The 17,051-nt window shown below is 52.2% G+C and overlaps 1 protein-coding gene across 1 annotated transcript; it reads left to right on the top strand.

Moving 5' to 3' along the window:
• Nucleotides 1-1,377: 1,377 nt before the first annotated feature.
• Nucleotides 1,378-5,336, top strand: LOC311186317 (chymotrypsinogen B-like; the record flags this gene model as incomplete). Its single annotated transcript, XM_084257248.1, has 6 exons — nt 1,378-1,429; nt 3,056-3,159; nt 3,278-3,357; nt 3,439-3,517; nt 3,747-3,927; nt 5,215-5,336. The coding sequence occupies 6 exons, from the start codon at nt 1,378-1,380 to the stop codon at nt 5,334-5,336; spliced, it is 618 nt and encodes a 205-aa protein (XP_084113374.1).
• Between the last annotated feature and the right edge of the window lie 11,715 nt (nt 5,337-17,051).

Raw genomic sequence — 17,051 nt, 5'->3', positions numbered from 1 at the left:
CCTTATCTGAGCATCCTTTTCTTTATTACTCTTGTTCAGGGACATCCGCTGTCCCTGGTCCTCGAGTTTGCTTAACCCCCTTTGGAAGTTGTTGCCCTTATCTCTGGAGCCTTCCTTAGTCCTTAGGTTTCCCTTATCTCAGAAGCCTCTTTAACGCTCCCCAAGCCCCTGCCTGCTCTGACCCTGAAGCTGCCTAATTACCCTAACTTGCCCTAGAACTTACTGGGTTCAATCCCTGGCCAGGGAGCTACCCACATGGCGCAGAAGGTAGGTAAACTTTTTCTTTCTCTAAACATTCTGCCTCTGCGCTTGCTTACCTGAGCGTCAGGGAAGTTCCCGCAGCGGCTGCGTGAGACCCCAGCCCGGGCTGGTCTAGTGGCCGGGGCTGGAGGCTGCCCCTGCAGCCTGGGATCCATCCCTGGCTGGGAGACCCGGCCTGAAAACCTGCAGTTTCCCTCTCACCAGGCCTCAGCTAGGACAGCCCAGAGACATAACCTGTAGGCCAGCAGGCGGCCTGAGGTTAGCGTTTTTTGAGGAGCTTTGGGAATGTTTAGAAAAGGATCCCTCTGTTGACTTCACCAACACCCTGGCCTTCCTTGTTGAACTTGCTCTTACATCTAACGTATTTCGCCTGAGCGACAACTGATTTTGATCCATGATTGCCCATTGGCAGGCTCTGCCCCTCCTCTGCTCTGGCGCCTACCTCTGCTGTGACTCACCCTCCCTCAGCTGACAGCTCCCCCTGTTGGAATCCCTCCTGGGGGTGCTCATCTCTGTGTCCCTGAGGCCCGCCCTCCCCTGGGGCTGCACTGGGGCTCCCTGGATGACACAGGCTGGAAGCAAATTTGGTTGAGCCCAAGGTGATGAGGCCCATCCCAAGAGGGAACAGAGCCTTTTCCTTGTTTCCTGGATCCCCCTTGCTGAAGGGGGTTTCCCTGAGCAGATTAGAAGCAGCCTGAAGCCCTGGGCTCTGGGGTCTGTGGTGAAATTGAGCCCTGGGTGCTGAGCTCTGGGTGCCCAGAACACCTGGGTGAGGCTCCCTGTAGATGAGTCTGTGCTGAGCACCTGCCACCCCCATGATGGTCCAAGGGCCTCCTGGGCCCACAGCTGGGTGCTTTCCCCTAGGGGTTGCCAAGGCTCATGGGTGACGGCGGGCCTGGCAGCTGCCCTTTTCCCAAGGGTTGGGGTGTCCTAGGCTGAGAGCCAGGCCGGGCAGGGCTTGGCAGCCCCTAATCACCCAAGGTCCCTCAGTGACAACAAGGGGGCTCACCTTCAGGTCAGGGAAGGTCCCAAAGAGCCGGGAGGGGCCTGGGGCTCCCAAGGGCCTTAAAAGGGGCCCCAGAGCAGGCAGCACCACACTGTCCTGACAGCAGCACCATGGCCTTCCTCTGGCTTGTCTCCTGCTTCGCCCTCATCGGTGCCTCCTTCGGTGAGTGTGGGCATCTGAGCCAGCACCTGGGAGGAAGTTCCTGAGCTCCTAGGGGCTCAGCACCCAGGTGCTTTCAGAAGGACCTCAGGGGTCTGTGTGGGGTGAGCCCCAGGGAGGCTGGTATCCCTAGGCAGGGGGCTCCAAGCATCTTTTCCCTGAACCCTTGGGCCTCAGACCCAGAAAGGCAACCTGATTGGCAAAGAGCAAGTGGGCTCTTCTGGGGCTTCCTGAGCCCTCAGACCAGTGTGTGGGAAAGAATCACCTGGGCCCGCTGAGGTCTGAGGCCCCGGCCGTGGCCCAGGTGGGCAGTGGGTCCAGAGAGGGTGTGCGGGCCAGAGGCGTCCGTGACCTCCCCCGGGAAGTCTAGTTAGTGCCGGGCACTTGCTGTGCATTCAGGTTCCGATTAAAAACATAAGACGAAGAAGACCACATCCACGTGTCCACCACAGGATGTAGCAAATGTGACCTGTCTGCAGATGTGCTGTGAGGATTTCTTTTAAAAACCGAAAATGGGTCCAGCCATTCCCCTTTTCTTTGTTCCTTTCCTCGGAAGAATTCTGCGCTCGCCGCATGGCATCTCCGGGCAAATTTTACACATTTACTACGTACTTAGAAAACCCACTGAGTGTTTCCACGTTCTCACACCCCTGGGAGCTGCTTAGGGTGCTGTGTGCTGACCCAGCAAACTGTCCTGTACCCGTCAAGGGCCCTGTGTGTCCTCCTTGTTCTGGACAAATCCTCGGCTTGGTTTTCTCTTTCCTCATGTGCCTTTTTATGGTGTGGAATCAAAGTGTTATTTCTTTTTTTTTTTTTTTTAAGATTTATTTATTTATTTATACAAGCACTGGGTACAGTCAGAAGTGTGGGAGGGTGGGAGGATTCACCAGAGCCAGAGTGGGGAGCAGAGCAGGCAGAAGGACCGAAGTACACTGCTGAGGGGAGCAGCGGGCGGCAGGAGAGGTCTGCGCGCCATGTGGGACCCTCTCCCAGTGGCCGGGGATCGAACTGGCGCTGCAGCGGCTGCGGGCAGCTTCCCAGCCCAGCGCTCAACCGCTGCGCCACCGGGGAGGTCCTCAAAGTGTTATTTCTCTTGAGTGATGTAGAAAGTGAAACTTGAAGCGGAAGAGTCCTGGATCCAGAATAGACAGCCCAGCAGTGCCCACAGGTCCGCGTCACACTTTGCTCAGGAAAGCGTCCGCGGGACAATTCCCCATGGACTCGGCTTCTGTGGTTTTAACTCCACACCCACTGGCCCCACCAGTCTGCCTGGCGGGCATTGCCTGTGAGGGCAGCCGTGTCTGTTCCCCTCTGCGCGGGGACAGGAGCCTGGAGCGCCAGAGGGGCCTGAGGTCCCCAGCAGGGAAGAAGCGGCAGGGAGGCCTGATTCCTCAGCCTGTGTCTGCTCCTCTGGGCAGGGAGACCCGCATGGAGCCGCCTGTCCCTCTGCATCCCTGGGAGGGTGACAGGAACAGCTGCTGGGGCTGTGGGGTCCTCGGGCCTACAGGTTGGGGTGCAAGAAAGGTTTGCTGGGCAGGAGGGGGTGGCAGTGGGGAGGTTGCATGAGGTGGAAACCAGGTCTCTGGCGAGTGACCGGACCTCCGTCCTCTCGCTGTCCTCGCCCCCCAGGCTGCGGGGTCCCCGCCATCCACCCCGTGCTGAGCGGCCTGTCCAGGATCGTCAATGGCGAGGACGCCGTCCCTGGCTCCTGGCCCTGGCAGGTGTCCCTGCAGGTAAGGGGGGATCTGAGCCTGAGTGGGGTCCCGGGGGGTGCAGCCTCGCTGGGTAGGGGCCGCTGCCCGGGCGGGGGTGGCCGGCACGGCCAGCGCTGACCCTGCGGTCTTCCCCCAGTACACCAACGGCTTCCACTTCTGCGGGGGCTCCCTGATCAGCGAGAACTGGGTGGTCACCGCTGCCCACTGCAGTGTCAGGTGAGGCACAGGAAGGGTCCAGGTGGGAGGAGGCAGTGACCATCTTCCTTCCTTCCTTCCTGACCCTCCTGCCTCTTCCAGCACCGCCCACCGCGTTGTGGCCGGGGAGTTTGACCAGGGCTCCGACGCGGAGAACGTGCAGGTCCTGGAGATCGCCCAGGTACGCCAGACCCGGCCAGACCGGCCCCAGGGCCGGGCCGGGGAAGCGAGGCGGGAGAAGGGAGAAGGCGCTGGGGGTCTTGAGGGACGGCAGTGCGGGCTCTGGGCCGCCGAGAGTGCCTGGCCTGGTCTCTGCCCTGGACGGGGCCGGGGAGACGCGTGTTCCCTCGACCCCTGCACGTGCCTGACGCGCCCCCGGCCTCTCCTCCGCGTCCCGGCCGTCCCCACAGGTTTTCAAGAACCCCAAGTTCAACATGCTGACCATCCGCAATGACATCACCCTGGTGAAGCTGGCCACCCCCGCGCGCTTCTCCCAGACCGTGTCCCCCGTGTGCCTGCCCAGCGCTCAGGATGACTTCCCCGCCGGCTCCCTGTGCGCCACCACCGGCTGGGGCAAGACCCAGTACAATGGTGAGCGGCCCCGGCCGTGGCGGGCAGCAGGTGGCGGGCGGCAGGTGGCAGGTGGCGGGTGGCAGGTGGCGGGTGGCAGGCGGCAGGTGGCAGGTGGCAGGCGGCCGCAACAGCCCCGGGACCCTTCGGGCTCTCTCTGCTTTTGGGCTTTGTCCACATCCGAGCGGTGTCATCGACGCGACGCGTCTTCATGGGCAACCCCCTTCAGGACACACGCGTGGACACGAGGGCGTTGAGGTCCTTGAATTGTCCGTTGCTGAAGACGCAGCCCAGGTCTCCACGCACCCCCTGTGGGCTGTGCCCAGGGCCCCCGCCAGCCTGGATTGTCCCTGGCCCGAGTGGGGGGTGCGGCCGCCCTCCGGACTTGACTGGGGTCAGGCGTCCAGAGTGGGTTCAGGGCCCTGAGAGTCCAGCCGGGAGCCCCTCCCCGGGGCTGGCCCTGCCCCACGGTCTCCTCCGTCACCCCGAGTCCTTCCGCCCAGGCCCGGGCGACCCGGCTGGTCCTGCCCTTGGAGCCAAGTCAGCCCGGCCTGCGGGGGCATCCGACGGATGACTTTCCCCTGAGGCTTCTCAGGCCTCAGGAGATGTGGGGCTCAAGGCCCTGGCGGCCTGGAGGAAGAGGCGCTCCAGGCGGGGGCGGCCTCCAGGGCCTGGTCTCCTCCCTCGGGGTGGCCGGGAGGAGGGGAGGCGTGATCTCCACCTGGCTCCCCTGTCCCTTCAGCCAACAAGACCCCCGAGAAGCTGCAGCAGGCCGCCCTGCCCCTCCTGTCCAACGAGGAGTGCAAGAAGTTCTGGGGCAACAGGATCACCAACGGGATGGTGTGCGCTGGTGCCAGCGGCGTCTCCTCCTGCATGGTACGGCTTCCCGCTCGCCGGCTCCTCCCTGGTGCGCCCCACCTCGGCAGGCTGGAGGGCCCCTGCTGGCTCCGTGGCCCATCTTCCCTCACCCCTCACCCCGTGCCCAGCGCTCGGGGCTGCCAGGACCAGCAGTGATAGCTGCGCAGCAGATGGCTTGTTCTGCTCAGTCATGGGGGGGCTTCCTCCCCAAGGGGTGTTTGCTGTCATCCAGGTGCACCCAGTTGGATGCTTCCAGCCCCTCTGCAGATGACACTCCTAGGTCCCTCAGGAGTCAGAGGCAGAGTTGGCTGCCAGCTGACCAGAAGGAAATTTCTGGGTCCACTCTGCCCCCTATTATTTGGGAGCAACACCTGTGTTCAGCCTGGGGGGACACACTCGTGTGCCAGCACCGTTTTGAGACTTGCAAACAGATCCTCTCTCCTCCCACAGGGCGACTCTGGCGGCCCCCTGGTCTGCCAGAAGGATGGAGCCTGGACCCTGGTGGGCATCGTGTCCTTCGGCAGCGCCGTGTGCTCCACCTCCACCCCCGCTGTGTACACCCGCGTCACTGAGCTCATGCCCTGGGTGCAGGAGATCCTGGCTGCCAACAACTAAGCCATCTCTCCTCCCATTCTACTCCCTGGTGTCCCAATAAAAACCTCTGTACAGAAGCCCTGACTGCTCGTGTGTCTGTGACCTGGGGGCGGTGGCTGCAGTGTCCCTGGCACCCACCAGGGGGCGGCGTGACCCTCCCTTTCCAGGCTGCAGAGCCCCCGCAGCCCCTGTTTCTCAGGGAGCTGAGGTCTTTGGGTCTGGTCCTCCCTGCTCAGGAGGCCCCTGGGGTAGAGTGTGTGACCACTTGCTGCTTCCCGGTTGCTTAGCCTGGTCGGCTCCTTTGACAACTGGGCTTGTCCCAAGGAGATTTGTGGGGGGCAGGAGTGCTCCAGGCCAGGCCATGCAGTCCTCTGTGACCAAGAGGGCCACCCAGGCAGGCTTGTCCCTCCCCACATGCTCCAGGCACCTTTCTCTGCCTGGAGCCCCCTGCACCCCCCACCCCAGACCATCCATGCAGTCCCCACCCTTCCTGCCTCTGCCCAGGTCCTGCTCACTCACTCTGAACTGTGCATCTGGGAAGCTTCCTTCCAGGGCAACAGGCTGGCACCACTGTCCTTTCAGTTCCCTCCTGTGCTGTTTTTTTCTGGGATTTTGCATTTACATAGGGAGGCTTGATCAGACTCAAGTCCCTTAGGTGGGCTGGGTTCCTGCATCAGAAGGCGTCAGGACTGGTTACCCTGTCTTAGCATCACAAAATTTGATGCCAAATTTCCCAACCATTAATCCTTGGGGAACGTGATCCAGTGGTCACTTAATTTCAACTTCTTTCATTTATTACCTGGATTCGTTTCGTGGAGCTGTCGCCCACCCATCATCTGTGACCCAGCGTCTTGTGTGTCTAGAGCATGCAGGGGAATGTGCTATACACACGTTTTGTTTGCACATTTTTCTTACATAGTTGAAGGTGATGAGCTAAATTCCTATCATCCTCCATGGTGACATGATTTGCCTTTGCTTTTTAGAGTCATTACTAATTCATTAATTGAAACAAAGGTTTCTGATGCATTGTCATTAGTGTCCTTTATAAAGCTCATATTTTCCCTGCTCTTGACCAGTGGGGACTTGACCAGTTGGTCTGGGACATGTGGACTTGGGGCGGTTGTACCCCACTCGCCAAGATGCCCCAGACCCTGAATCAGCTATTTCTCAAAAATTCCCTGACCTCCTTGATTTGGGAAAGGAATTTAAAGCCCCCAGTCTGGGTGTAGGGGACGCTCATGATTGGTGTTTTGGTCTTTGTTTCTAGACCTTTCCAGTAGACAAAGCCTGGAACTATTGAATGACAATTTTTAAGCTCAAACTATTTCATGAATTCTGGTGACATTTTCCATTCAAATTCAAGACCGAACAGGTTTTTTTACTTAACTGTAAATAGAGTACACTGGAATTTTTTACTTCTATACCAAGAATCCACATTCTTTAATGCAGAGGGAATGATGGCACTAGATAGCCCATAATTATGTATTTGCTTTATGCCTTGCTATACACGACAGATGCAGGTTAACATTAATATTAGCATTACCATCATAACTAATGAAAGTTGTTAAATTTTTTGCTCTTTCCATTTTCATTTTTATTTATTTATTTTAATAGGGAAAGAAATTTTATATTCAAGGACTTGTGCAGACAATGGTGAAGAGAAAACTATATTTCCCTGTAAAAATCTGACTTCATTCCACCACACAGGGTATATGTATGGTGATCCACGCTGCCCCCATTTTAAAATAAACTTTTAACATCTGCACAGCCCTGACATGTCTGTCTCCCCTGCTCCCTCCTGCGCCTCGATGGCTCAGGCCCTTGGGTGTCTGAGGTCAGACCCGTCCTCGTGTCCGTGTCTCTGTGGCCCGTGGGAGCCTAAAGCTCTTCCTCTGTGCGTGTCTCAGGAAAGGCCACGGGGTCCTGTCATTGTTCACATTTTGTCGATCTTTTTTGAAGAAATGTCTATTTACATCCTTTGTTCATTTCTTAAGTAGCACCTCTATTTTTCTTATTGACTTTAGGATGCTTTTTAATAGTCGGGTTTCTAAAGTCTTAACAGATGTATGATTTGTAAATTTTTTTCAAAAAAATTTTTTTGAAAAAATTTTTTGGATTTTTTCCATTAATTGTCTTAGCACTCCATTGATAACATCTGTGGCAGCTCAGAGGCATCCTTTTATATTTCCATGTCATTTTTCTTTTGTTGCTCATGCTTTCGGTGTATCGAACTCTGTTAGGAATTGTTTTCAATGTGGAGAGCCGGCAGGGTGGTGCTATCGCCTTAACCATATGAAGTCTTCCAATGCAGGAAAAGGCAGGCTTTCCTTTCCTTTAATACTTCATTTCCTTTTGTTTCCCCATAAAGAATCTTTCGCATTGTGGTAACCTTGGTTAACTACACTGTATGTGTTTTAGGGGTATAAAGCCACGACTCTTTGGGTGAACGTCACCTTCCATGTCACCACAGAAGCCCAGTATCCCTCTGTCACCATCCATTGAGTCCCTGGCCACTCCACCGCCTGCCTCCCTGTAGCTTCACTTGTGTCCTCAGGTTTCAAGGGATTGCTGTGGTTGGTCTGAAATCTCTGTGTCCAGGGGCCTCTGTACAATGTGTGGTTTCTAGGGGAGCCCCGAGGGCCCAGTGTCCCCTGGTCTGGGCTGTGTGTGCAGCATTCGCAGTCCTGGGAGCCGAGTCCTGCAGCACAGGGGAGAGGCCAGTGGCGCCTGGGCCTGAGCTCAGGAGTGTGAGGGGGAGCCGGACCCACAGCTCCTCAATGCCCTCCCCCGGCACCTCTTCAGGCCAAGGGACCCCACCCAGAGCCCCAGAGGAGGCTGGGATGGGTCCGGGTGGGTCTCCTGTCCTCCTGGGCTCCTGCCCGCACAGAGTTTCTGCACCTGTCCTGTTGCCCAGGTCACCTGTCTGTCCTGGGAGGGCAGGGCGGCCTCTGCTGCCCCAAAGCACAGGAGCTGGGGAGACCCCAGCATAATTCCAAGTCCATTAGGAACCAATTAAGGAGCGATGAAGATGAGGCTCAGAGCTGTTTTCACAAACCTTCCAGGTGATTCCTGTGGGTGATCACATTGAAAGTCCCTGAGCTGGAGTCAGAACTCCTTGCCTGCTTGAGGGTGAGGAGGCCAGGCCTCCCCCTGGGTGTAGGGACCCCTGAAGGCCACTAAAGGGAGATGTGTCCTCTCAACCGTGGCCACCAGGCAGCAGTGTTATCCCTGGACAGCTACCCAAGGCCAAGGAGCCAGCCCCTGAGCCTCTGAGCCAGCTCTGGAAACAGCTGTCAGGTAGGACAAGAGCCCCTCCATGGAACATACTGGAAGTCAGGGCAGTGTCAGCTCGGGCTTTAGGTGGGCAAAGGTGTTTACTTGCTTGCGGCCAACCCCACTTTCCTGCACACAAGGTCTGGGGTGTCTTTGGTGTTAATACGTCATGGTTTTTACTTCATGGTTTCTGCTCCCATCTTTAATAGCTCATCTGACCTTTTCGGTCTTTCTTTGCTCTTTTTCTTGCTTTTTAAGCAGAACTTAGGCCATTGATTTTAACCTTTTCCAATAAAACTCTGTGGTCTATCATTTCCTTCCCTAGTTGGCAGCTTCACACACATTTTTTTTTCAATATAATGCATTTATTTTTTTTTAAATAATAAATTTTATTTTTATATTCCCCCATACAATTGCAAACGCCCCATTCTGACCCCAATCCCTCCCCTCCCGCCCCCTAACCCCATAGAGTGTCTCTGGTTCATAGTTTTTTGTTGATTTTGATTTTCACTTTCTTATATTCATTTTCCTGGTCCCTTATTTAAGTTTTCTAGATTCCTGCTATGAGTGAGACCATCCGGTATTTTTCTTTTTCTTTCTGGCTTATTTCGCTGAGCATGATCCCTTCCAGCGCCATCCATGTTGCTGCAAATTGCATGTGTTTATCTTTTTTGAATGCTGAGTAATATTCCATGGTATATATGTACCACATCTTCTTGATCCAGTCATCTATTTTTGGGCATTTGGGTTGTTTCCAAAGCTTAGCTATTGTAAATAGTGCTGCTATAAACATAGGGGTGCAGGTGCACTTTGGAATTGATGTTTCTGTGTCCTTTGGGTAAATACCTAGGAGTGGAATTGCTGGATCCTATGGAAGCTCTATGTTTAGTAGGTCCAGAAATCTCCACACAGCTCTCCATAGTGGTTGGACCAGTTTGCACTCCCACCAACAGTTCCGCACACATTTTGACGGGCAGTATTTTCATGTTCTTCTCTTCAACCTGTTTTCTAATTTGCCTTCTCATTTTTTTATCCATCATTTATTTGGAGTGTGTCTAGTTTGTAAATATTTCATCTTTTTCTGTGCTCTCCATTGTGTCAGTCTTGACTGGGATTATTACCCGGGCCTTCCATTACCCGCCCAGACCTCCCCTCACACACAGGCACCCCCTTTCAGAACCCGTGCTGTGGCTGAACCAGCCCTTGAGCTTCTTGTGGTGATTTAAGTCGCCACCAGCAACAACCATCAGGAGTCTAGAAACACAGCAAGTTTATTCCTCACAGGTCCTGAGGGGACAGGGCAGCCCTGGGGCCACATAGTAAGGGTGTTTAGTTTGGAGAAGACAGCTCAGTATCCTGGGGTTCTGCTTTTCCAGGTTGAGGGTCAGGGCCAAGTTGGTGGGGTTGGTTTTTATTGATGAATTTAAAACAAGGGTTGGAATAAAATTGTAGGAAGGCAAGATAAGTGACAGAAGTTCCTTTTCCCACTTCTCTGAGATATAAAATAGAAAGGGAAGCGGGAGATAAGGGCCAGGTGTCATCTAGTCCTGAGTCTGGGGGTGTTTATTCTCCACAGCTGTCTATGAAGCACTTGACTAGGAAATGAAGCTGAAACCAGGCCCATGGCTGACAATTAAAAGGCCCATGTCAGGGGCTTCCCCTGCCGTCCCCTGAGACACAGGGCCCCATCACGGTGGGGCCTCCACAGCCTGGGGAGCAGATTGGGTCCATCAGGGGCAAGTCCTGACCAGCAGCGCCCATCTCAGTAGGGTGAAAGTAGTTGGAAGGAACATGGGGTATTCAGGTTCTTTTGTGCCTCCCACCACGAGCCTCTACAGCCACCATCTACAGCCTTGATTTCCTCCCAGGTTGCATTACCCACATGCGATGTTGTGTTAATGCAAAAAGTGCTTGGGAGCATGAGCACAGAGTGTTTGCACCTATGATTACAGACACCTGGGGTGGAAGCGAGGAATAAAAGGGTAGATTCTCAGGGCCTAGGGAGCTCAGTTCTTGCCTCCCTGCCTGCTGGTCTGACTGTGTGTTTGGGTCCCCTGGCTCGGCATTAAAGGCATATTAGAGATACCCAAGGCCCCCACGTTCTCTTTTCGTCTGGCTGAATCAACAGGGAACCTGCCTGATGGGATGGTTGCACAACAGCAGCCCATCCATAATGTGTACAGCAGCCTTGATCCAGTCCAGAGGCATCGCCCCAACTGGAAGTGTCCGGCTCTGGAAATAGGTGAATGATCTCAGGGCCCAGGAATGTGGTCAAAGATTTGGGTCACATGGTGGATGCTTCTCCTTCTGGGTGAGCAGGGAGGTCTGCGTTGTGAGATATGTCTGTCCTGGGTGTCATCTCTGGGGAGGAGGCCTTGACATGTCCAGCCATGAACTCCTGGGGCCATGTCATCTGAGATGGTGTAGAACCAGCATGTGCAGGGCAGGGTCACTATTGATTCAGGCAGATGGATAGAGTCCTGGAGCCCTCGGTGGATTTTGCAGACTTTAGCTCTCAGGGAATCAGGTTCACAGGCACACCAGGCAGGGAGGCTGGCATGCAAGCATAAGCCTCAGGCAGCCAAGTCTCCCAGCCCCCCACGAATCTTAAAGCTCTTTCTCTGGGCTCTCTCTGGCATTTTCTCTTTTGTCGTTTCATGCTCTTGCTTCTTCTATAGTCACACTGCCCTTTCTCTCACTGCTGCTTTTATCCCTACCTCTAGGCTCAGGTGTGCACACTCACACTCACACTCCCGGTGTCCACAACCAGGCACACGTGCCCCGGTCCACATTGCCAAGAGTCTTTCCACATTCATGTGGTCAAGGCCACCATGTTAACAGGTGATGCCCACAGAGCTAGTGGTTTAAAAAGCCTGATAAATTCATTTACCCTACAGAAGGCCTCCACTGCAGTGATGAATGGCGCTTGCTTGGGGTGAGGACTTTGTGAATATTGCTCCCTCCCATGGGTGGGCTTTCCCATGTCACTATCCAGTGGGCTCCTCGTTTTAGGTGAGTTGGGCTGATTTGATAGATTTGAGGCATCCCTTCTCCTTTCTGTTGCTGGTGGAACAAAGTGTTAAGAGTCTCTGAGACATCAGGGCTCAGGTGGCACCTCAGGCCCCAGGAGGCCCTGCAAAGCACCTAGATTTATGGTCACCTACAGAACCCAGGCTGAAGAGCATCCTATGGATGCCATTTCAGCAGTTCTGGTCCATCCATGAGCCAAAGGACATATAAGGGAGCAAGTCTCTTAACCATGAGATTACAGCACCAGCTGGAAGAAATATCTGATGGACAAAAGGCAAGGTGCTGTGGTCATTGAGACATGTTTACCAAGGGCCCATTACCTGTAGGGAAATTCAAGTCCTTTGTCCCCAGGCTTGGTGTCTTGCTGGTCTGGTCCACCAACAGAACTCTGGAATATTCCCTGCTCCCCCTGTGGTGAGACTGCACTGTGCTGTCCAGCAGGTGTGCGTGGGACATTAGCGGGAGGCACTTACTCCCCTGCCCCTTCAATGGCACAGGCTGCAAATAACTTGACACAAGAGTGATCAACAAGGGAAAATACAGTTTAATCTTATGTACAAAGGACCCTACACTGGAACCCACTTCTGGCCCGTGCAGTGATGGTGCAGGTCTCTAGAAAGGGAGCTGCAGGATTGGAAACTTGCAATTTTCAGAAACAGGATGGTGCAGGGCTCGTGTGCACATGCCCGGGACAGACCTTGCAGGCCTGCCTGGTGAGGAGGCTGAAGACTGTTCATCCCAGACCCTGGGAAACTCCTGCTTTGAGGAAGGTGATCAATAGGCAAAACACTGTCTATCAAACTGTGTCTCTATTAACTTCCCCTTAGGCGCACCTCGGCTCCCTGCTGGGCATGTCCAGCTCTCTCCCTGTGATCTTATCTCTAAATATGATTGAATAGCACCTGTTCTGCCATCCTGAGTACTTCCTTCTTGGATACCTGTGCCTGCCACGTGCTGGTGCCCAGGGAGAGGATCTCTGTTTCCTGCTTCCTGGTTCTTGAGGGTCACACTGCTGGTGGCCTGTAGGGTTCAGTAGGGACCTGGAGAGAAAGCACCATGATATTGTTATCATTGGAGGTGCTTTTTGTAGTAAAATGCAGGAATGTCAGTGTCTCCCCAGTAGAGATTTGGATTGAACTCTGGGACTCGATCTCTGTTAGTTCCTATAGTCAGTTCTGGTGGCCTGTGGGTGCAGAACTCAGCCTAGAGGGAAAACATGATGTCTTGGTTATCATTTTAAAAGCCTTTTAAATAAAATGCAGCCCTGACAGAGGCAAAATAATACGGATTTGTGCTCTTCTCCCCTCAGAAACTTGGGTTGAACTCTGGGGCACCCTCTTCCTCTGCCCAGGGACTCAGGGTGTCTGTGTCATTGAACTAATCAGACCAGTGACCCCACCCAGAAAGCCCGACCCCCAGCCCCACAGCGAGTACCCAGAGGATCTGTCATTCTCACAGGCACCGTGGAGGAGACGCAGCTGGCACCCCTGGTCCAGTTGTGAGGAAGTTCCCAGGAACAGGCAGTGCAGGGACAGGAGGGTGCGGGCAGGGCGTCCTCACCCCAGCTCAGGGGAGGCCCCAGGTAGTGTAGTGGCCTCCAGCCGCAGGACAGCCAGGCCCTTGGGGAAGAGTTGGTGCTTCTGTGTTATCAGCTTAAAATCACCTGGGGAGAGCTGTCAGGCACTAAAGTTATCTGCATCCCGGGAGGGAACAGAAATACCTTGTTAAGCATTATGTTACCCATCACCATGGCCTGAGGAATGTGACCCCTGTATCATAAAATGTGAGGTGAAGGGTTAGGGCAGGGTTCATGTCAAATCCTAGACTCAGCCCACCACAAATTCCCTCCATCTATTTAAGGAAATTTTATTTTAAAATTGAGGTGACTGGAATGGGATGTCATCTTGTTAACTTGCTCCCTTCTGAAAAGGGGTGACATTAAAACTAAAGAAAGGCCCTTGTTTTAGGGTCATGTAAAATGTGTTTCAGGAAGCTGTGGTCTTGCCACATATATTGGAAATGTGGAAATAAAACTGTGAGCGGCTGTGCATAGATTACAGGGTAGCAGGAAATAAACAAAATCATAAGCTAATCCCAAGGATAAGATTTATAATATGATTAATCAGCTTTAATAGGATTATTACATGTTGCCCTCATGTTCCCTTCCAACTGCCCGAGGCCCAAGCCAGCCCCTGGAGACAGTGGCACAGCTCTCTGTGCCTGAGCCTGGACCTGCAGCTCCTGAACCATGTGAATGTGGAAAACAGTCTGGGATGTGGACACACATTCAGCCCCTTAGTCGCAAGAACAGTTCTGTCCAATGAAATGCTTGGATCCAGTTCGTGGGGTCAGGCCTTAGGTGGTGGGTGCCATCAGTAATGAGGCATTTCTGCAAGAACAATAAAAATAAAAAGATTGGAGCAAACCACGAGTGCTTTCATAATTCCCGAGGGAAGCCAGCGCAGAATGTTTCTAGATCAACACTGAGAAACATGTGCTGGGGTGAGGGAAGTTTTTTTCTCTCCTGTGTGTAGCTTGATGCCATCATGTGTTTAGCAAACAGTGAGGCTAGTGGTACCCTCCTGGAGATCTCTAGCTGACATCCCACGCTCCCCATACTTGTGGTTTTAGTAAAAGATAGTTTTGTTTCAATCAATCAAAACATTGGGGGAACTCTGGAAAGATTAGTTGGGAAAGTCATAGTCAGATGTTGGGAAAATTCAGGAGCCATAAATTACAATTTATAGGTAAAAGCAGAAACCCCCAAAGTTTAAGAGGATCAGAATCTGGTGTGCTTGAGGTATTATTGCAATATTTTCTTTCTGCAGCCTCACTCCATTTCTATCACATAATTAAAGTAGAACTAATTTGCAAATAAAATTAGTTCCAATTAGTTGGACAGAAATTTTTGCACAAGCACAATTAGAAAGACTATAAACACATACTACTTAACATGTGCTTTGCTGGGGGTTCTCATAAATTTTCATTTATCAGAATGAGCTGTCGGCGTCACATCCACCATGCCAGGGCCTCACCACCAGAATTTCCCACAGGGCCTGTGGGTTTATGTATTTCCTCTCCTTGAGGTCCCAAAATGTTATGGGGCTTTAGGGGGTGCCAAGAGGTGACCACCTTTACCCTTTTCCTGATATACCTGAAACCTAGAAAGCAGGGCATTCAAGCTGTCTTCTTTGAAGGCTCTGAAATCTGGGGATCCTGCCTGCAGTCTGGTCTCCACAGGACGCTGCAGACAAGGTCTCTTCATACAACCGTGTCTACAATTGTCTCTTATAGAGGGGGATGAACAGCTTTACTGGATTAATGCCACTAAACACATTGCCATGAGAAATCACCATGGCCTGAGGAATGTGACCCATGTGTCACAAAATGTGAGGTGAAGGGTTAGCGCAGAGTTCCTGTCAGTTCGCTTTCTTGGATGCAGGGAGATAAAGCAAAGGGTTCAGTTCTGACAGCAAAAGATACATTTATCATTGAACAGATCATAGCTAAGAAAAAAGTTTTCTGGAAAAATTAAACACTAATATATTAATATTGTTAAAGTTTAGAAAACATTTTATTAGTCTTCCACAGTTCATTCAGCACCATATAGTAAATCTCAATACCTTGTTAGTAGTTTTGGAAGCCTAGTTTTTCTCAAAAACTTTGTAATTATTCATCCTCGGTTCCTTGAAGAACCTGTTTTTCTAGATTATCTGTCAGAGTCTTTCTTCTCCTGTGAATCGCTCTGCTACAAGCAGAGTGAATAGTGACTTCTGTAAGTGGCACAGGACTTTAACATAATTAAAATTTGATTACAACCCAATTGAGAAGGAAGATTGCTCAGTTTATAACATACAGTGCTTTAGCCTAAGGAGACTGACGAGTAACATTATATCAGAACATAGACTCCGGGCCCCTGATGTGTAGCATATGCGTTAACATGCATATCCATGTTCTTTCTTTCTTTTTTTTTTTTTTAAAGATTTATTTATTTATTTATACAAGCACTGGGTACAGTCAGAAGCACGGGAGGGTGAGAGAATTCACCAGAGCCGGAGCGGGGAACAGAACAGACAGACTGACGAAGTACACCGCTGAGGGGAGCAGCGGGCGCGGCAGGAGAGGTCTGTGCACCATGTGGGACCCTCACCGGCAGCTGGGGATCGAACCGGCGCTGCAGAGGCTGCGGGCAGCTTTGCAGTCCAGTGCTCAACCACTGCGCCACCAGGGGAGGCCCATATCCATGTTCTCAGGTTAGCACTTCCCCTGACTTGACAGTGATTCTGGAAAGGCTCATCCTTTCCAGATGGGTTTGAAATTGTTCAGTATTCTTTGCATGTGAGAACAACATGAGGGGGCATCCAGGAGTCCCTCCAAGATGACCCCTATTTTCTTTTCTTTTTAATAATTAAAAGCTTTATTTTATAACTTGGTTTTTGGCCATGTAAGTCCACAAAGAACTTGGTGGGTGGCCTGTTTGAGGGAAAGGTACTATGTCCATGAACTTCTGCTCCAATGTACTTTTAACACACCAAGGAGCAGTTTCCTGCATGGACAGAACCAAAGGTTCCTGCAGGCTGTACCCGTGCCCTCTACTCCTGCTAAGGCTTTTTGGAGTGGGAAAGAAACCATTGAAATAATAAGGAAGGGTGTCCCCCTGGCTAGGGCTGGTTCCTGATTATCTCCAAGGGCCTGCTGGTACCAGGCACCCTTCCTGGCCTAATCCGGGAGGTCTCTTTGTAACCAACCAAAATGAAGATTCCAACCCATATCCTGGGGGAGCAGCCATGTGTTAAGACAGAGGACTTTATATCTACCTTTTCATTGTCTCGCATTTGTCAAAGCTTCAGAACAATTTTTTTTTTTAAACTAGCATGATTATTTGGGGGGAAAGAGACACAATTCCTGTTGCAGCAAAGCACACACAGGTGGTTCCCTATTCCCCTACAGAGACTGGGCCACGGAACCACATACAAAGTCTGCAGTTCACCAATTTTTTACAGGTTGGTAGAAAACTATTAGTACTCTCCTGGAAAATGAAGAAAAAGTAAGGAAAAAAATAAAAATGGTATATTAACATTTGAAAAAGTTTCTCCACTGTAAGTCAAAGAAAACACCAATTTGAACTATTGAACTTGATTTTCAAATTGACAAAAATATGGCTGGTGCCCTGTTCTCCCAGATGAGGGGAGGTAGGTCTTGTTGGTAAAGAAAAAAATGGTGAAAAAGAAATAAAAATCCACTCCAGAAGCCAGGGGGAGAGTAGTTGTTAAGCTGTAAAAATACTCAGACACTTCTGTCCATTCTTTCTGGCTGCAGCAATGCATCGGGAAGAGACCAGCAGAGACGCAGAAGGAGTCTGGACAGGCTGAGGTCCTGTGGTCCCACCT

Source organism: Talpa europaea (genome assembly GCF_964194135.1).
Source record: "Talpa europaea genome assembly, chromosome: 16".
NCBI lineage: Eukaryota > Metazoa > Chordata > Mammalia > Eulipotyphla > Talpidae > Talpa > Talpa europaea.
Note: the sequence above shows the minus strand (reverse complement) of the source record. Positions and strands in the feature narration are given on the sequence as shown.